Here is a 21309-nt window from a genome sequence, read left to right as displayed (position 1 = left end):
ACACAGGTAAATGACTAAAAAAATATCTAGGTATCAGGGAGTTCAGGGACAATGTTGGATATACAATAAAATTGGGGAGACACCTGCAAATCCGAAAATAATGGACAAGAAAATACATATTGTGGGCATTCTCATCTTTTCTGCAGAAATCAGGTCCTTCTTCCAGAAAGAATTTTGCAATTCTTGCCAAATTTCATGAAATCTAGCCAGTTATCTCAAGAAATGACATGAAATTGGCAACATTGTTCGTCTTAAGTTAAACTTAAGTTTTTCTTTAGATTTCATACATACGACGGTTAGATTTCACTCATAGCAAAAGTTATTTTGCAATAACCGTGGGTGATGCGATTTTTGTGACACTTTCAGGGACATGGGCAGGGAGCCTTATTCCTTTAGGTACTCTGCAACTCTCCATTCTGCAATTTTCAAAGTGGAATCCTTTGAAAATTGCAATGAAAATCAAAGCATAGGCTCGTTTAAAAGAATAGGGGGTTTTAAATAGAGTAAAGTGATGTAGAGTGTTAGCCAAATAGGTTCTCCAAATGGGCAGCATGAATTATTCAAAGGTGATGTCCTCGAAATGTGAGACAATATGTCTATATTTATAATATAAATATAGACATATGGACTTGTATTAGGCTTTCCACAACAATAATTTGTACTTTGAAATGTGCAACGACGTGTCAATATTATGAAAAGGAACAAACAGGTCTTTCTTATTTTCCTACCTCCTATCGGCCTATCCTACCCCTTCCAGATCCCTCTCCTCCCTTATCTTTATCACCTCTTTCTCTCCTTTTCTCCTTTTGCGTCACATCTTTACCCTTTTTCATATTTTACAGGTAAACCTTCCTCTCGAAAAGAAAAACCTCGGGTGCCTCTACCAACACTAACAACACCCTAACAACATCGATGGTTGGGCAATTGTTGGTCTTACGACTACCATATATCGTTAAGCCAAGAATTACCCAACCAAAAATGTTGTAACTCCATAGAATGTTATTACGGCAGTAGCCCAATCTGAAATAAGTATTAGAGATACAAAATAAGGAAAGAAATCAATAGGGAAGAGATTCCAACCATAATGAAAAGAAATCTTGAAATTTTTCCACCTCAACCTACCTATTATGCATTTTTATTTCCTTGAATATTGGAAACCACTCTTATAGGAAATTTTCTTTCCCTCTTAGCTATTCAAATCTCCTAAGACAAAAGGAAAAGGTAAAAATAATACCTAAGATTTTTTGTTTTTAATTTGACTTTTTTCTTTGACTATATTATACAACTATACTTACATGACCCGATTTCCAATTAGGTCTATAAGTAATATTAAGATATAGGAAATTTTCTTTCCCTCTTAGCTATTCAAATCTCCTAAGACAAAAGGAAAAGGTAAAAATAATACCTAAGATTTTTTGTTTTTGATTTGACTTTTTTCTTTGACTATATTATACAACTATACTTACATGACACGATTTCCAATTAGGTCTATAAGTACTAAAATTAAGACTAGACAATTTTAATTTATTGTGTTAAGCATAAATGCTTGTCACAAATGTCATTCCCTGCTTAATGCACTACGCTAAATTTCATGACTTGACTTGGACTCGAACCACCAACCTTCATATCCGAAGTCCACCGTGCTAACCACTACACCACTGAGGTTGGTTACGCGAGTACAAAGTATGTATAATTATTGCAAAATATGGAATTTACATCTTACGCATTACCTACATACCTACATTCTACACATTTTTATTAAGCACCATACCACAAATTAAAAGCCCACCTAGAGGTAGGTGTTGGGACCAAAGGTCCCATAACAAGGTTGTGCTAAGCTGTACGAGTGTACATCCTATACAAGGAAGGACTATTAATATTGCATTGCACAGGTTAGAAAATTGGGAAAGAATTGAGGGATAGAAGATCCCATTGATTCGGATATTTAGAATTATATCCAGTTTTAGGATTTAAAATTGCGGTCTTTCCAAAATTTGTTCGATCTTAAATGTCGATTTATTTGTGTTGTTTTCTTGTTTTTAACAATTGCAGTCTTTCCAAAATTTGTTCGATCTTAAATGTCGATTTATTTGTGTTGTTTTCTTGTTTTTAACAGTTCTATCTCTATTGGTGGTGTAGTGGTCAAGGCGCTCGCCTGGTAAACAGGAGGGCGTGGGTTCAATCCCAGCCGAGGTATGGAATTTTATCTGTTAGTCCCTTAGCCAGATTAAACAGGTCTACACTCTCTGTTCAAATTCCCCCAGCCAGACTAAGCCTCGGTGGTTTGGTCAAGGCGCTCGCCTGGTAAACAGGAGGGCGTGGGTTCAATCCCAGCCGAGGTATGGAATTTTATCCTCAATATGGTAAACAGGAGGGCGTGGGTTCAATCCCAGCCGAGGTATGGAATTTTATCCTCAATATAATTTGAGAATTTGACCAGGTAAACAGGAGGGCGTGGGTTCAATCCCAGCCGAGGTATGGAATTTTATCCTCATATAATTTGAGAACACATTAATAGTAGTAGCCTACTGCTGGAGTAAAGGGACTTTTCAGTCCTATGCGAGCAGTATAAATAAGCACTATTAAACTATTATTAAGCACTATTATTGTCTGATTTCAGATCTAACAAATGGACTGAGGAATTTGAAAGTCACCGTCCCGACAGCTGTGGTGTCCGGCGGAAGCGTTTTTAACAGTTCTATCTCTATTGTCTGATTTCAGATCTAACAAATGGACTGAGGAATTTGAAAGTCACCGTCCCGACAGCTGTGGTATCCGGCGGAAGTTGTATACTAGAATGTACTTATGACCTTGAAGGTGACCTTCTGTATTCGGTCAAATGGTTCCGGGGCAAAACCGAGTTCTACCGATTCGTTCCAAAAGAGATTCCTCCTACGAGAACCTTTGCGTCTTCTGGTATAACGGTCGACGTAAGTACTTAAGTAATGTTCTTCATATTTTACTTGGGACTCTTGGGAGGTCCTCAATGTTCCTATAGCTCTAGACTTTGTGAGTTCCTTAAGTGATATGTCCCTCTTTAATGTAAATAAACCTCCGTTGTTTTTACCCCCTTTTACGCCATCTACCCTTTTTAAGCCATCATCTTCACGATCAAGAGCGGTACAATTTTAGTAGATGTGGATATTTTGTTGAAAGACAGCATTTTTTATTTAAGATAAAAATAGATAGGTAGGTATCTACTAGCATGTAAAATAGTTAATAGCTTTTTTTTACTGAAATCGATACATGCCGTCAGAATAGGTGCTTCATTTTACCATCCATTAGAAAAAGTGGCAAATGAATAAAACAAAGACTCTTTTTTTTTATATTCATTGAATTATTTTCCATTTGCATTATTTTGCATTTTAGTAGATGTGGATATTTTGTTGAAAGACAGCATTTTTTATTTAAGATAAAAATAGATAGGTAGGTATCTACTAGCATGTAAAATGTTAATAGCTTTTTTTTTTTTTACTGAAATCGATACATTCCGTCAGAATAGGTGCTTCATTTTACCATCCATTAGAAAAAGTGGCAAATGAATAAAACAAAGACTCTTTTTTTATATTCATTGAATTATTTTCCATTTGCATTATTTTGCATAGGTATTTCCTACCTTATTTGCACTAGCCATCAGGCTCCACTTTACAATATATTGGGTGAATATTCCTGAATCCTGACCCACTGAGTATTCCTGAGTACTGATTCATTGAATATTCCTTAATCCTGACCCATTGAATATTCCTGAATGCTGACCCACTTAATATTCCTGAATCCTGACCCATTTAATATTGCTGAATACTGATTCATTGAATATTCCTGAATAAAACTGGTAAAAAAGCTAAAATTCAAGGACCTTTCTCAATGTCCAGTAGAGTCGGGATAAACATTCTACTTCTGATCACTGATTACGGTCTCAAATAATTCAATGAATATAATTATATTATCCTTTAGATTTGGCAAAAAATCAGCCTTTCCCAATCCTCCGAAACAAGTGCTAGGTTTTGCTGGAAGTAGTTCCCATTTATCTTTAGTCCCAGCTTCAACAGTGCAATGTCGTTGTTACGGAATTTCACAATTTTAATGTACCATGAAAAAAAGGACGCTTTTGACTTGAAACGTTTGAATAATGGTGGAAATTCCCATTTATCTTTAGTCCCAGCTTCAACAGTGCAATGTCGTTGTTACGGAATTTCACAATTTTAATGTAGCATGAAAAAAAGGACGCTTTTGACTTGAAACGTTTGAATAATGGTGGAAAAGCTAAGGTCGGTTTATTTATGCTGTTTCAGAATTTTCAATGGAGCAGGTATTACCCGTCTTCTACCCGCCTTCGGTCGGTTTATTTATGCTGTTTCAGAATTTTCAATGGAGCAGGTATTACCCGTCTTCTACCCGCCTTCTATCCTTCTTCTACCCGTCTCTTATCCTTCTTCTACCCGTCTAATACCCGCCTTCTACCCGTCTCCCATAACTACCGGGCTTTTTCTTCCCGTGTGATACAATGTTCCTCTCTTGTCTTCTTTGCCTCGCTTTTATCTCTGTGCTCTCTTTCCAACTTTTTTTCCTCCCGCTTTCGCCTATTTCCACTGAAATGAAGTTAGCTTATATTCATTTGATATGATTAATTGACAGAGTAGCTATAGTCGGGGTAAGGTCTCGCACAAGCTGGTGGATTAGTTTTTTTATTCCATCTTTTCACTCTCACTATACCCGAAATGTCTGGGGAAATATGTTTTAACTTTCAAACCTTGTCTCTTTCGAGTATTTCTTCCTAACAATTAACAGAGAATGATGAGTTTATTTGTTTATGTTTAGTAGTGTAATCCAATCTGTTCTGTGTTTTGCAAATAAGCGTATTTTTGCAATGTAGCTATTTTCAGTCACGCAGATGGATTACATAGTCCATTTGATCAGGTAATATACGTATAAATAGATCAAGAGCCTTTTTACCATCAGGAGTGATTGTGAAATTGCTTGGGCTAGTAGGGTTATAACTTCACTCCATTATACGAGTATGTGACTATGTTTTAACTGCAATGTGAGTGAAATGCAAAAGCAAAATAATAAAATTGAAAAAAGATACTCTTTTCAAATACTATTATACCTAGATATTTTATTAAATTAAGAAACGAATAGCTAAATTGCTCACAGTATAGGTACCTACCTACCTGTGTACCTAATTTTTCACTCAAATTTGACACGATTTTTTATTCTCAAAATGCTGAGCAAATTAAGTTAAAAGTTTATTACTTTTTTCAATTTTTCGACATCAAATTTTTACTTTTTTCCCGTTGTTGAAATTATTCTTTTCTCTCTTTGGATCTTTTTTTTTTATTTAAAAGCCATTAAAAATATTTCAAATCAAATTATTTCCTCCTTCCTATGGATTGCTCAAATGCTCACTGTTTCAACGGAGTAATAAAATTACTCCTAGCATTCAGCATTTATCGGAATTTCTATTGCGAAATATTTCTTATTGCTCAAATGCTCACTGTTTCAACGGAGTAATAAAATTACTCCTAGCATTCAGCATTTATCGGAATTTCTATTGCGAAATATTTCTCTAGAAACGAGAAATATATTGATTGTTACAAATGGTAATGGTTATTAAATATTTTATTGATCACAGTAATGTCATAAATATTTTTATAGTGCTCATTTTGATATAGTGCCTCCCCGGCTATCCTTAAAATTACAATAGGCAGCTGAATTGATTGGTTTGTTATTTGTCTAAGATTTACCAGGATAGAAAATACTGAAGGCACAGGAAACCTCTTGCTGAAGGTTTCAGCGAAATATTGTTAAGATTTACCAGGATAGAAAATACTGAAGGCACAGGAAACCTCTTGCTGAAGGTTTCAGCGAAATATTGCCGTCCCTCTTTCTCTCTCTCTCTCTCTCTCTCTCTCTCTCTCTCTCTCTCTCTCTCTCTCTCTCTCTCTCTCTCTCTCTCTTTTTTTTATTTGTCTGTACTAACCTTTATATGATGAATGCCTCTCAACATCATCTTCCAAAGTACAATACATTATCTGAGATATTTTTTGTTGGTTGACTAGATTTTCACCCTGTATATAATCGACATTTCCAAGGCCCACCCTGTATGCATAAGATTACATTAGGAAGAGGATGGAGAAAAAAGTTGAACTGCAGACAATTTAAATGACCCGAGCCAGAATTATATTAATATGAAACAACTAGAAACAAAAGAATGAAAAGACACACAGCAGGGAGATAGGAGGCCAGAGGGGGGGGGAGAGACATAAAGGAAGAGGGGAAGAGAAGGAAGGGAAAGAGGGAGGAAGGGAGAGCCTAAAAAGGAGAAGGAATAGGAGGAGAGAGGGAGAGAAAGGGAGCCAGAGGGGAATACAAAAAGAGAGAGAGGGAAAAGCGGGGAGGAGAAGGATAAGGGAGGGGGGAGAGAAAAGAGAGAGAGAGTATCCCAAATAGAAAGAGGAAGGGATAGAAGTTTGTCGTATTACTATACTTTCCTCTCTTCTCTCGAAATTCTCTTCAGTACATTCGGACAGAAGGGACTATCTCAGCCTAGAGCTCACCTTTATAGAAACCTATCGCTAACTTTATTCAAGATGGTGGTAAAATCCTGCTTAATTATTTCCTGGTGAAGGGACTTTACAGTCCTATTCGACCAAGGCTTGGTTAACATGTTAACAATGAATTACCTTTTTAAATCTCTGATAATTTTATTTTACTTTCCTGACCTTATAGGAAGGAAAGTAATGAAATCGGCTGTCAGCTGAATTTCTTCCTCAATGTAGAGGTATACATACTTAAAATACATTTATGAAAAGCGGAGTACCAAAGAGGAGGAGAGAGGGAGAGAAAGGGAGCCAGAGGGGAATACAAAAAGAGAGAGAGGGAAAAGCGGGGAGGAGAAGGATAAGGGAGGGGGGAAAGAAAAGAGAGAGCGAGTATCCCAAATAGAAAGAGGAAGGGATAGAAGTTTGTCGTATTACTATACTTTCCTCTCTTCTCTCGAAATTCTCTTCAGTACATTCGGACAGAAGGGACTATCTCAGCCTAGAGCTCACCTTTATAGAAACCTATCGCTAACTTTATTCAAGATGGTGGTAAAATCCTGCTTAATTATTTCCTGGTGAAGGGACTTTACAGTCCTATTCGACCAAGGCTTGGTTAACATGTTAACAATGAATTACCTTTTTAAATCTCTGATAATTTTATTTTACTTTCCTGACCTTATAGGAAGGAAAGTAATGAAATCGGTTTGTCAGCTGAATTTCTTCCCCAATGTAGGTACACATACTTAAAATACATTTATGAAAAGCGGAGTACCAAAGAATAGAAGTTTGTCGTATTACTATACTTTCCTCTCTTCTCTCGAAATTCTCTTCAGTACATTCGGACAGAAGGGTCTATCTCAGCCTAGAACTCACCTTTATAGAAACCTATCAATAACTTTATTCAAGATGGTGGTAAAATCCTGCTTAATTATTTCCTGGTGAAGGGACTTTACTGTCCTATTCGACCATGGCATGGTTAACATGTTAACAATGAATTACCTTTTTAAATCTCTGATAATTTTATTTTAGTTTCCTGACCTTTTAGGAAGGAAAGTAATGAAATCGGCTGTCAGCTGAATTTCTTCCCCAATGTAGGTGTACGAGTATACATACCTACTTAAAACACATTTATGAAAAGCGGAGTACCAAAGAGGAACAACATAAAAGTTCAAACTACGCAAATAGACAATAAAAATTAGCCATTCCGAAAACTCCGTCATACATTTTGTTTGAAAATTATTTTCGTTTCAGTTTCCATTACTTCCTGCGAGAAAGGACAACATGAAGAATTTTCTTTCATGAAGGACGGTTGAGGGCGTCAAATACCACTGGGGGTATAAGAATATGAATGTAACTCTGGACAGAAGTCCTTCAGGTTTTTTTTTAATTTATTATAGCCTTTATTTTCACTTCTATACAATCGTAAGAACGGCACACACGACCCACCTATCTGGGAACAAAAGCCATGTTCCTAAAGGCTGACCTACCAAAGAAGAACGACATAAAAGTTCAAACTACGCAAATAGACAATAAAAATTAGCAATTCCGAAAACTCCGTCATACATTTTGTTTGAAAATTATTTTCGTTTCAGTTTCCATTACTTCCTGCGAGTTGTTCTTTAACATGGAAAATTTTCTTTCATGAAGGACGGTTGAGGGCGTCAAATACCACTGGGGGTATAAGAATATGAATGTAACTCTGGACAGAAGTCCTTCAGGTTTTTTTTTAAATTTATTATAGCCTTTATTTTCACTTCTATACAATCGTAAGAACGGCACACACGACCCATCTATCTGGGAACAAAAGCCATGTTCCTTAAAGGCTGTAATGAAACCTGTCATTTTTACAAATGGCAATAAAAAACGTAAGTTTAGATTTATTTTCATAATCCTCTTTTCATCCTTGATTTTTTTCCCATCCCCTTTTCTCCTTTTTATAATGTCCCCCCCCATTTTTTTTTTGCTTCCTCTCCTCTTATTTTTTTCTATTCTATGAAATTAGAATAGTTTTCTGTCTTGTGGCCCCAAATTTCTACGCCTCTGTAATGTCTTTTCTTCGAAAAAAGGACACACTCTTGGAACATTAACTCCTAATCAAGGAAATTACTGGAGCAACCCTTTGTGTTTTTAATTTGAATGAAAATTCGCGACCCCAAAACAAAAGGAGATCCAAAGGAAATCTATTCTTCTTCCCAGTCGGAAATTTGTGGATATGAAAATGAAAATTATTGTGTTACGCTCTGGAAAGAAGCACAATATGAATCGGTGCAAAACCGCACTGGAGGATTTTCCGGGAGGAAATAAACAGAAAGGGAAGAAGGGAAGGCAGATATGTTGGAGGAAGAAAGAAGGGGAAGAATTTTAGAGATTTAGATTTAGAAGAACACATAGGACTACCTACAGTCGAAAATTCCAAACACATGGCATGTGCCCATAGGATTACCTAAAATCCCAAAGGCAGACTACCTACAGTTATAAAAATTCCAAAGGCATTTTTGTATTGAAAGGGAAGAAGGGAAGGCAGATATGTTGGAGGAAGAAAGAAGGGGAAGAATTTTAGAGATTTAGATTTAGAAGAACACATAGGACTACTACCTACAGTCGAAAATTCCAAACACATGGCATGTGACCATAGGATTACCTAAAATCCCAAAGGCTCAAAGGCAGACTACCTACAGTTAAAAATTCCAAAGGCATTTTTGTATTGATGGTGGAGACGCCAAAATACTAAATTTTACCTGGACTCTAATGGACTTCTCTTTTGCCTTGTTAGAACAGAAATGTACCGAACTACAGATATTTGTAGATGAAAACTATGCATTTTGAATAATGCAATTTACCTAATACGCAATGAACTTCCTTTTTTTTTTCAAATTAAATTAAATACCTACATAATCCAATAGGAAAAATTAGTTAGCTGATTCCAAGATCAGTAGGCACTATGTAGGCTGGACGTATTTTAAGAAAATTGAAACTTTTGAACTTGAAAAGTTAGCTGCCTACGTAATTCTAATCTTTAAGCTCCTCGGCAGAGGTACCCATTAATAGACGACTTATACAGGATGTAACACTCCTTGATCTGTACTATTCGCCATTTTCGGCTTGATATCGCTTTATGATACACCCTGTCTGTATTAATTAATTAATTAGTTGTCTCGAAAACGCCAAGTCTAAAATCACAGACTACTGTAGGTAGGTATAGGTACATATATTTAATTAGGTATCTTCCTACTTATGAAAGGTACACTCAAGAAATTCATCACATGATAGGAGGTTCGAGGTAATTAGTGTTCAAATGAACAGATGAGGGAATATTATTCAACAGCATACTTAATTTGAATTTATTTTCAGTCAATTCTCCCCCCATCCCCAATTACGCTTTTACATGAAATTTAAATAATTGAATCACCAAAGTATGGAAAAGTATCTTACAAGTGTAATAGCCAATGGAAAAGCAGAATTTTGAATTTGGACGAATCATATTGAAATACTTTTCCATACTTTGGTGATTTAGGGCACTGGACTCAAAAAATGGACTTCTCTTTTGCCTTGTTAGAACAGAAATGTACCGAACTACAGATCTTTGTAGATGAAAACTATGCATTTTGAATAATGCAATCTACCTAATACGCAATGAACTTCCTTTTTTTCCAAATTAAATTAAATACCTACATAATCCAATAAGAAAAATTAGTTAGCTGATTCCAAGACGAGTAGGCATTACGTAGGCTAGACGTATTTTAAGAAAATTGAAAGTTTTGAATTTGAAAAGTTAGCTGCCTACGTAATTCTAATCTTTAAGCTCCTCGGCAGAGGTACCCATTAATAGACGACTTATACAGGATCTAACACTCCTTGATCTGTACAATTCGCCATTTTTCGATATCGCTTTACCCGTAGTTTATTCGATCGTGATTAGAGAAAATCAGTACCTAATATGTACCTACCTAATTTGTTTAATATTCAGTTTATTATCATTCTACACTATTGCTTCTGATTCAAGGTTTGGGGGAGTTTTTAAGATTTACCAGGATAGAAAATACTGAAGGCACAGGAAACCTCTTGCTGAAGGTTTCAGCGAAATATTGCCGTCCCTCTTGAATAAAAAATGTCTTCTTCTTTTCCCTTTTCTTCCAAATATTCTTGTCTTCAATACACGATTTCTGTCACTAATGATGGTCAAACGCCGAAATTCGGAAAGAAAAATATTGGTAGATAGGTGCCCGTTTTACATACTCTGCCTTCATCATCCGAGAGGACCCTAATCACTAGGGAATATCCTCTCCACTTCCATCACCCCCACCCACAATGACAATAACGTATTCATATCTGAGGCTCAACACAATAATAGCATTCAGTATTTTCACCTCTCCACCCCAACCTACCCGCAAACCCCAAGACCCCAACCTCCAGTCCCCCACCCCAACACAATTTTTATTCCACAATAAAATACTCACACAATAGGTAAAAAATAAAGTTTCCTCGAATAGGAAGGTACGTATTTATTTGTCCTCATTTTGGACAAAATATCTCCCCTCCATCCCTTACCTCTTCTCCCACTTTAACTCAAATAAAAGGAACTCAGGAATTTCTCAAGACATTTTCTCGTAGGCTTTGTGCGTGGAGGAGCATACGAGTATAGGTACAAAATATCTTATAGGAAAATATTGTATGTACATGTCATACCTACATATGACTAAAGAAATATCTATCAGGGAGTATCATTGTTGGATATACAATAAAATTGGGGAAACACCAGACCTGCAAATCCGAAAATAGTGGACGAGAAATTACATATTGTGGGCATTCTCATCTTTTCTGCAGAAATCAGGTCCTTGTTCCAGAAAGAATTTTGCCTCGTAGGCTTTGTGCGTGGAGGAGCATACGAGTATAGGTATAAAATATTGTGTCTTATAGGAAAATATTGTATGTACATGTAATACATATGACTAAAAAAATATCTATCAGGGAGTTCAGGGACAATGTCGGATATACAATTGGGGAAACACCTGCAAAACAGAAAATAGTGGACGAGAAATTACATATTGTGGGCATTCTCATCTTTTCTGCAGAAATAAGGTCCTTGTTCCAGAAAGAATTTTGCAATATATTTTAACATTTTATCATCACTTAATCTCAGTTTATTGCAAATATTGCTCTCTCGATATTTTGTTATAAATAAAATCCAAACAGCCTACGGGGTCCTGAAGGAATTGCTTAACTCAGTGCAAGTTTAGAAGGGCGTGTCTCTCTCTCTCTCTCTCTCTCTCTCTCTCTCTCTCTCTCTCTCTCTCTCTCAAAATGGGTAACAACTATCCAGAAAACTGTCAAGAGGATATTTGGTGTACTTTGTAACTCTGAAGTCTTGAAGAACAGTTTATTTCATAGTTCATACAGATGGCACTTAGGTATAATCATTCAATTATTTTACAAAGCGGAGAGAGCACATTGAATGCCCATCAGTTCCCTTCGGATCACTGAAGTTAAGCTACGGTCCGCGTGGTTTGCGGATGGGTACCCATCTGGCCAATCACGTGCTGCTCTCTTTTCCCGGTCATGCGCAGGCTGAATGAGTCGCCGCTCCGCGCCGTAATATGGAGGGTAATACCCCCGTCACTAGATACCTTAGAAGTTACACAACGACGGTAAATCCATATTTACAATTGGAACAAGCTGGGCCCGTCCCTCCGGGAATTTTTTAGCCCGTAGTTAATGCGATCGTGATTAGAGAAAATCAGTACCTATGTACCTACCTAATTTGTTTAATATTCAGATTATTCAGTTTATTATCATTCTACACTATTGCTTCTGATTCAAGGTTTGGGGGAGTTTGAAAGGAATTTGAACATCAAGCTATAATGGAATGACAGGGACAGACAGGGAAGTCGAAAATAATAGCCTAGTTACAGCTATAAAACGCCGCCATCAATAAAAGTTCACTACAAGCAATCCCTGCACTTTATACCTGCTAACTACAGAACCTTTCTGGAAGGGGGGTTTCCAGAGGAAAAGTATTTTAACATTTTATCATCACTTAATCTCAGTTTATTGCAAATATTGCTCTCTCGATATTTTGTTATAAATAAAATCCAAACAGCCTGCGGGGTCCTAAAGGAATTGTTTAACTCAGTGCAAGTTTAGAAGGGTGTGTATTGTATATAGGCTGGTATCACATAATATAATAGTACAATTTATTCTGGGGTACAATACATAATAATACCTATTTAGCAAGTAACTACCTATCTACCTACCTGTTATATTTATAAACAAATATATATTTTACAGGGTGGAATAAAAAATATTAGTAGTTACCTACAATAAATCATTCCATGTCTATTACGTGGAAGAGAAACCAAAAAGTAATGCACCTGTGAGAAAAGGAAATCTTTTTTCTGGCCTTTAATCAGTTTGGGAAGGGACATTCCCAGTGCACCAATTTCCACGATTCGTCCCTGATAAGAATAGATACAAAGATAGTATAGATAGATATTAGATACCTTCCAATCCCTAAAAGTTCACTTCATTATTCACCGACTTCAAGTTCATGTGAAAAAGGACGAAACTTTCCAACTCTATCCCCCAAGCCAATGCAATACGTTACACTTTGATTTAGATACGGTCTTTTCTATTGAGTTTTGCACTCTAGGTGTGTTTTTCAGCAAAAGTTTATAAAGGACCACATGACGGTAAACATTTCTCTGTCTCCACAGATGGTGAAATCCCAAGTTGGTCCCAATCAGAGGTAGCTTGGGATTTTATTCGCTGTTACCCTGGGATTTCAATCCCCATTTCCTATCGAAGCTCAAAGATACCTACCTCCATATAGAAATTTCCACTTACTTTCTGCGTTCGACTATACTAAACTTGATTTCTCCAATAATTCGCTGCAGCTATTGCACGTTCATTTGAGTCAGTATAAGGTCAACATAAGTAATAGGGTGGGTTAGGTTAGGGCAGACTAGCAAGTGATCAGGATCCACTTAGCTGGAAGAATTTAAGTTAATAATATGTGACGGACACTAGGACCATCACCCGTCCAAGAACATGTCTCTCTCGAGGTTGCTTTTTTCAGTGTCCTGTGGAAAACTGGCCTGGTAAAAAAAAGAGTGAGCTAGGATGGGTTTCACCAAACTTCCTAAACAGCCCCTAATAGCCCTGTTAAGCCTATACCTACAAATCAAATGGAACTTAACAGACTATTAGCCTAACAGACTGTTAGCTTAACAGGCCTTCTGGAGGATGCAAAAACAACGGTGAAACGGTCCATATTTAGATACGGTCTTTTCTATTGAGTTTTGCACTCTAGGTGTGTTTTTCAGCAAAAGTTTATAAAGGACCACATGACGGTAAACATTTATCTGTCTCCACAGATGGTGAAATCCCAAGTTGGTCCCGTCAGAGGTAGCTTGGGATTTTATTCGCTGTTACCCTGGGATTTCAATCCCCAGAATTTCCTGTCGAAGCTCAAAGATACCTACCTCCATATAGAAATTTCCACTTACTTGCTTTCTGCGTTCGACTATACTATAAACTAGATTTCTCCAATAATTCGCTGCAGCTATTGCACGTTCATTAAATTTGAGTCAGTATAAGGTCAACATAAGTAATAGGGTGGGTTAGGTTAGGGCGGACTAGCAAGTGATCAGGATGCACTTAGCTGGAAGAATTTAAGTTAATAATATGTATGTGACGGACACTAGGACCATCACCCGTCCAAGAACATGTCTCTCTCGGCGTTGCTTTTCTTCAGTGTCCTGTGGAAAATTGGCCTGGTAAAAAAAGAGTGAGCTAGGATGGGTTTCACCAAACTTCCTAAACAGCCCCTAATAGCCCTGTTAAACCTATACCTACAAATCAAATGGAACTTAACAGACTGTTAGCCTAACAGACTGTTACCTTAATAGGCCTTCTGGAGGATGCAAAAATAATGGTGAAACCGTTCATGAGACTGTTAAAGGTTAAAGAAAGAGTTGGATTAATAATCGTACAAAACCCATTCAACACGCTGTATACAAAAGCTTGGAATTTCCAGAGACTTCCCATTTAGGTGCTGGGTCAACACGGGAACACCAGAAAGTAACCCGTTGAAATATTTGCAATCGAAAAACGAGTACAAATTTATTTCTTTTTTATCACCTACGTATTTTCCTCGATTTCAAAAAATAACAAAAAATAACCAAAAAATTCCGAATAGATAGCTGGTTCTGCACATCTACCACACACTCCATTTCTACAAATTTGATACAAAATAAAATTGCCTCCTCCGGTAACTTCATAATTTTAGATTTATTTGTCGAACGAAACTTTTAATGATGTTAGAAATACGGTGAAAGTTTAAACAATTTCATCATCAGAAAATATCGGGGGTATCTCCTCTGCATGTATGCTCCAAAAGCTCCATATTGAATTATTTTTTATAGATGAGTAAAAAAGTTTCGTTTCAGTCTGAAATTCCCAGTCGAGAGAAGTCTAATAAAGTATTCTCAGACTAATATTCTTCTTCTTCGCCTATGTAATATATTAAACGTGTATTTTGTCAGTGCCAACTTGTGTATACCTATAGAAAGAAGAAACAATTTAAAGCACTATAGATTATTGCTGGATATTCATATCTGGCTGAGGGACTATAAATAGAGAGTAGATCAGCGTCTAGCTAGGGGACTATAAACAGGGAGGAGACTAGCCCAAATTTCCTCACGCTTTATCAATAGCGAAGGTTGAGTGCGAAGGGCATCACACTCGGAAAATTTTGTTTAGCCAAAACAAGTTGGCCTCAAAGCGATCACTCTAAAGCTGATTGAGAGGCCGACCCCATCTGAACATGGGAAAAGGCGAAGAAGAAGAAGAAGAAGAAGAAGAAGAAGAAGAAGAAGAAGAAGATTCATTATGTAGTTATGTAGATGAACAATATGTAGACGAACAATAAATTGGAGAAATGATATAGGTACCTTTTACGCAGATTATGTAGATATAAAGTCTCATCATCACCATCCTCGTATGAAATTCACGTTGTGCATTTGACGTTTGCCCCTGCAGTTTCCTCACAAAAGACTCCTTCTGAGCCTACCTCACGATCTTTGTTATTAAAGGATCCCTCGAAAATACATATGTATTTTGGAATTAAAATTTTGCATCAGCAATATTTCAAAAGTCTTTACGCAGTCAGCGTCTTTACTTTCCAGAAAAATTAAAAAGAATTTGCCGCACCATACGCTTCGGCTGCTGTCTGGATGTCCTGTCTTGCCAATTCCTATTTTGTGCATTGTGTCCAGAATCACCATAATGGTACAGGTAAAGAAGATTAAGAAGTGTTCAATTGAAAGTTCTAAAATCAACTCTTTTGGTACTTCCACTAAAGGAAAAGGAAATCAATAAAATTATACTTACATAAATAACCTTGTCTCATACAATAAATTCTTATATTGCTACTATATGAGATTCAAACCGCATTTCCCCTCAGCCACAAACCCCATATATCATAGCCATCTACAAAAACGGGTACTATATTTTTGGCTGGTGATAAATGACTGTATGACTACTACTTCATTATCCGCATAAGAAAAATAAATTGGTACACTTTACAATGTGTTACATATTAATTTAATATCATTATTATGCATCAAATTCCTTACCAGGAGCCAAATTGGCTCAATTTTCAACTTTTTTTCTGTGCCCAATGTGAGCATTGGAGCAATGAGCATTTTCTCAAAATTACCACACACTCGACATGTTTTTGGCGTCAACATCACGTGGTACCGAAATAATGAAATGGTGAGTCCTTTTTTTCAAGAGTTTTGACAGAGGGAACTGTGACAACAGAGGTCTTATAGTCTCGATTATTAGAGGGAACTGTAACAAAAAGGATGTCTCAAAGTCCCGAAATCGAAGAAAGAGGATAAGAGAAAGTCAGTCGTTCTGAGAACGAATCTTATTTGTTTAGGATAAAGTTTACCCTAGGCAGTATTCAAACCCAGGACCTAGCTTTTACAAGTCAGGTGAACTACCGTCCAAGCTAGTTAGGCTGGCATGGTAAGTCCTTCTTTGAGTATTAGTAAAATGGACGGGTAGGTAAATCTTTGTTGTATAGACTGCTAGTAGAACAATACCTAAAATTCCTGTGTTTTGATCATCGAAATTTCCTTTGTTGGACAAAAGTGAACAGAAAGCTTTCATCCCTATGGAATGATCTGATTCTACGAACTAGGAACTATCTGGTTCAATACATACCTACAACTTGTGCAGATATGTATGGACGTTGGTATGTATGCAGTCTCATTCCTTCATTTCACGAAAAAGTGGTTTACCGATAAACTTCATTGATTTACGTAGGGGTAAAATACCTGAAACAGTGTACGTTAGTAGGTTATACCTTCCTATGATGTAGACTTCCTCTGTCTAAAATATGTATTGTGGAATTCGTAATGCCAGCAAATTCTGACCCGGGAATAATCTTCTAGGTTATTGAACAAACATGGTCAGACAAATAATTGAGATATAGACATATAGGTTCTTGAACATGAACAGCTATAGTCAGACAAATAAGGAGCATACCTGCATACAGCCACAAAAGCCGGTATATTTATCATTATAAAAGTGCCTATAAATCAGCGAAAAATACACACAAAAAGTATAGGACGACAAAATACACGAAAAAAGTCGAAGTCTTGTCTGGGGTGGCGAAAACAATAAAACTACGAGCAAGAGTGTCGCCAGATTTTGTCGATATATTACCGCGTACCACTTTATTAAATGATTTCTTTCAATTTCGTTTGATTAAAGGATTACCCTCTATTGTGTGGTGACAAAGTGGAGGGGGTGAAAAAGGAGAAAGGAATTTGGGGGGAGGAGGGGAAGAAAGAAGTGGGAAGGTGAGGGAAAGATAGAGAGAGAGGGGATACGGGTTTCGTGTTAATGGGCTCTTTTATTCTTCACCTCTCTCTCCCTCTCCTTTTTCCTTACTTCCCCCTATTTCTCTCTTTCCCTTTCTTTCTCTCTCTCTTACTACATAATTTTCTCCTCTCTCTTTCCCTCTACCTATTCACCTCTCTCTCTTTCCTTTCCCTTCACTCTCTCTTTCCTTCCTTCCCTCTCTCCCTATCTTACTACATAATCTTCTTCTCTCTCTTTCTATCTGCCCATCTGAATACTCTCCTATCTCTACCTCCCCTCTTCCTCCCTCCCTTGTCTTATCTCCCCTCTATCTAGCGGATGTCTCTATTTCCCTCCCTCCCTCCCATGTAATTCCTTCCCATTGTATGAATGGAAATATTTCAAGCTCTCAATCTCGTCATTTGCCACCCTCCTCAAGGCCAGGCTCGGATTTACCTTGGGTTTTCATGGTCTCATTGGTGTGAATAGAATGGTGAATTTGGCATCTCCACTAATTTCTTGCTTGATAATCTGTTGCTGTAACTTTAGGCACAATACGTACATATATATCAAAATAGTTATGCCTTTGAATACCTAATGAATGGTCTCATACATTTCTCACCTACCTCTCAATAAAGTTAACTTTCTTCCCCTTTCAGGCTCTGGAAAACGTATAATTCCAAGCCTGTTTTCCAGTTGCACAATGTCTTTTATTCTATTCTTTTTAAATTGTTTTAATTTTTCCGACATTTTTTTTTCTTAACCAAAGGAGGAGAAAAGGGAAGACTAGGAGAGAGAGGGGGGAGGAGAGGGGAGAAGAGGGAGAGAGAGAATATCTTTTGTTCTTATCAAGTGGAAATGGATTCTGGGTGATTCAGATAATTTTTCTTCCTGGCGTTTTTCATCCCCACTTAACCAAAAATCAAAAGAAGACTTCTTTAAAGGGGGAAATTATTAATGAAGGCTCAATAAATGGCCTTTTTCCCTAAGCCTTGAAGAAAAATCAGTCTGTTGTCTTTTTTTTTCTCACTGTTCTTTCTATGAAAATCTATCGAGTCCTGAAAAATGCTTTCAAGTCTTTTGAAGAAAAAAAAAATCCTATCGAGAGAAAGCGAAGAAAAGCAGAGTGCAACATGTGTTTAGATAATGAAAAGTACAAAAAAGGGGGAATAAAAAAATCCCTTTCTCCTAGAAATTTATGATTATTGCTCTTCTCTTTTTTTATTCGGGATTTGGTAGCAGGATATTGTGTGTTTCTTTACACTTATGAAGGTATTTTTTTATGAAAATTACTCTCAGAGTTGCCTGTATGCATGAGGGGGGCAATATAGCAATCGTAAACAAGTGAGAATCACTTCTTTGCCGAAGCTTTGGGTCTACTCAGCAAATATTGTGCTTGACAGGTTGTGCTATTTTGTAGCACTTTTGTATGATAATGTCCCTTGAAATTCTAGTATAGTTATTATAATTTTTTAGGTACTATTTTAGTTGTGAATAATTAGAGCTTTTAATGTTATAACGCGTGATCACATTCCTATATTGTTGTGTGCTTCATAATAAATTGTTCAGCAAACATATATCAAAGTGTTGTCCATAAATGCAAAAGTAACACCCCTTTGACCATTTGATGGAAAACTAACACTCTTTTGCCCTTCAATATTATAGTGACATTCCTTCAACTTTAACCCTTCAATACAAAATTGACTTTTTTAACCCTCCAACGATATATTACCGCGTACCACTTTATTAAATGATTTCTTTCAATTTCGTTTGATTAAAGGATTACCCTCTATTGTGTGGTGACAAAGTAGAGGGGGTGAAAAAGGAGAAGGAATTTGGGGGGAGGGGAAGAAAGAAGTGGGAAGGTGAGGGGGTAACACTCCTTGATCTGTACTATTCGCCATTTTCGGCTTGATATCGCTTTGTGATACACCCTGTCTGTATTAATTAATTAGTTGTCTTGAAAACGCCAAGTCTTTATCGCTTTATGATACACCCTGTCTGTATTAATTAATTAGTTGTCTCGAAAACGCCAAGTCTAAAATCACAGAGTACTGTAGGTAGGTATAGGTACATATATTTGATTAGGTATCTTCCTACCTATGAAAGGTACACTCAAGAAATTCATCACCATGATAGGAGGTTCGAGGTAATTAGTGTTCAAATGAACAAATGAGGGAATATTATTCAACAGCATAATTTGAATTTATTTTCAGTCAATTCTCCCCCCATCCCCGATTACGCTTTTACATGAAATTTAAATAATTGATTTCTAATTACACAGAAAATTCATTCACAACGTTCGATGAGGATTTAAGTATTTTAAGTCGTAGGTACTTGAATGTACTTTATTCCTGCCTTGAGCTTTCCAATATTTTAACCGCGGCAAAAGTGGTACATCGGATGTCGGGGGTGAATTTAATTATCCTGTACGGGAGTGTACATCAGCATTATCAGTGTAAAAAGATTATTGAAATATGTGGAAGTTGATTGCAAAGAAGAGAAAAAACGGTCTGGTTTAAAACAAATAATTTGAGATATGATTTTTGATTTTGATAAATTTACTTATTGTTATTTAAATAGGTACCTACATTTAAATAACAATAAACAATAGTGTTCGGTAGTTAAATTCTAGTTTTTTTCTAGGTATGCTAGAGGATGATCATTTTACACCATAAAGAAAAATTTGAATATAGGTACAGATTGTTTCAAAAGTCGTGCGACAAACAGTGTGTAAAAGAAATGTACCCATTTTGTTTCTGTTTCAGCTAAACAACTCCACGGACACCAGAGTGAGCATCATCAACATGCAGAGAGAATTGAGTGATTACTACCGATGTGAAGTAGTCACCGATATACCCAAGTTTTACACAGCCGTCGGTTCCAGTTATCTAGTAGTTGTTGGTAAGACATGCAGAGAGAATTGAGTGATTACTACCGATGTGAAGTAGTCACCGATATACCCAAGTTTTACACAGCCGTCGGTTCCAGTTATCTCGTAGTTGTTGGTAAGTAGAACAGAATTTCCTAGTGACTATAGTACTATAGTTCATAATAAATTAGTAAATCAAAGATATTTTGGAATAGGACTCTAATTTTTAACCTCCTCTTTTAATAAAACACATAAAAAAGAAGATATACTATTATTAAATATGTTTATATTAGACATCCTAGGACCCTAGGTTATTCTCCATATTGAATTATTTTTTATAGATGAGTAAAAAAGTTTCGTTTCAGTCTGAAATTCCCAGTCGAGAGAAGTCTAATAAGTATTCCCAGACTAATATTCTTCTTCTTCTTCTTCTTCTTCTTCGCCTATGTAATATATTAAACGTGTATTTTGTCAGTGCCAACTTGTGTATAGGTACCTATAGAAAGAAGAAACAATTTAAAGCACTATAGATTATTGCTGGATATTCATATCTGGCTGAGGGACTATAAACAGAGAGTAGATCAGCGTCTAGCTAGGGGACTATAAACAGGGAGGAGACTAGCCCAAATTTCCTTACGCTTTATCAATAGCGAAGGTTGAGTGCGAAGGGCATCCCACTCGGAAAATTTTGTTTAGCCAAAACCAGTTGGCCTCAAAGCGATCACTCTAAAGCTGATTGAGAGGCCGACGACAAACGCCGACCCCATCTGAACATGGGAAAAAGGCGAAGAAGAAGATTCATATGTAGTTAATGTAGTTATGTAGATGAACAATATGTGGACGAACAATAAATTGGAGAAATGATATACCTTTTACGCAGATTATGTAAATATAAAGTTAGAGAGAGAGAGGGAGAGAGAGAGAGAGAGAGAGAGAGAGAGAGAGCTGTTGGCCAGGATTCAGGATTAGAAAGCTAGGATGTACTTACAAAGGTAAATAACCATGTCAGATCGGAAGAGCGTCGTG

At 36.7% G+C, this 21309-nt stretch overlaps 1 protein-coding gene across 1 annotated transcript; it reads left to right on the top strand.

Annotated features, from left to right (window-relative positions):
- Positions 1-551: 551 nt before the first annotated feature.
- LOC103508157 lies at positions 552-20338 on the top strand. The gene is made up of 4 exons (XM_008472689.1): positions 552-582; positions 2621-2683; positions 2722-2930; positions 20180-20338. The coding sequence occupies exons 1-4, from the start codon at positions 552-554 to the stop codon at positions 20336-20338; spliced, it is 462 nt and encodes a 153-aa protein (XP_008470911.1).
- The last annotated feature ends 971 nt before the right edge of the window (positions 20339-21309 follow it).

Source organism: Diaphorina citri, unplaced genomic scaffold, assembly GCF_000475195.1.
Source record: "Diaphorina citri unplaced genomic scaffold, Diaci psyllid genome assembly version 1.1 scaffold374, whole genome shotgun sequence".
In the NCBI taxonomy this organism is placed as follows: Eukaryota; Metazoa; Arthropoda; class Insecta; order Hemiptera; family Psyllidae; genus Diaphorina; species Diaphorina citri.
This window is presented reverse-complemented; position numbering and strand designations above follow the sequence as displayed.

Coding starts and splice junctions, on each gene's coding strand:
- LOC103508157 (XM_008472689.1), top strand. CDS start 552: ATGAATTATTCAAAGGTGATGTCCTCGAAAT. Junction 583..2,620: donor AAAGGTGATGTCCTCGAAAT/GTGAGACAATAT, acceptor GTCTGATTTCAG/ATCTAACAAATGGACTGAGG. Junction 2,931..20,179: donor CTTCTGGTATAACGGTCGAC/GTAAGTACTTAA, acceptor TTTCTGTTTCAG/CTAAACAACTCCACGGACAC.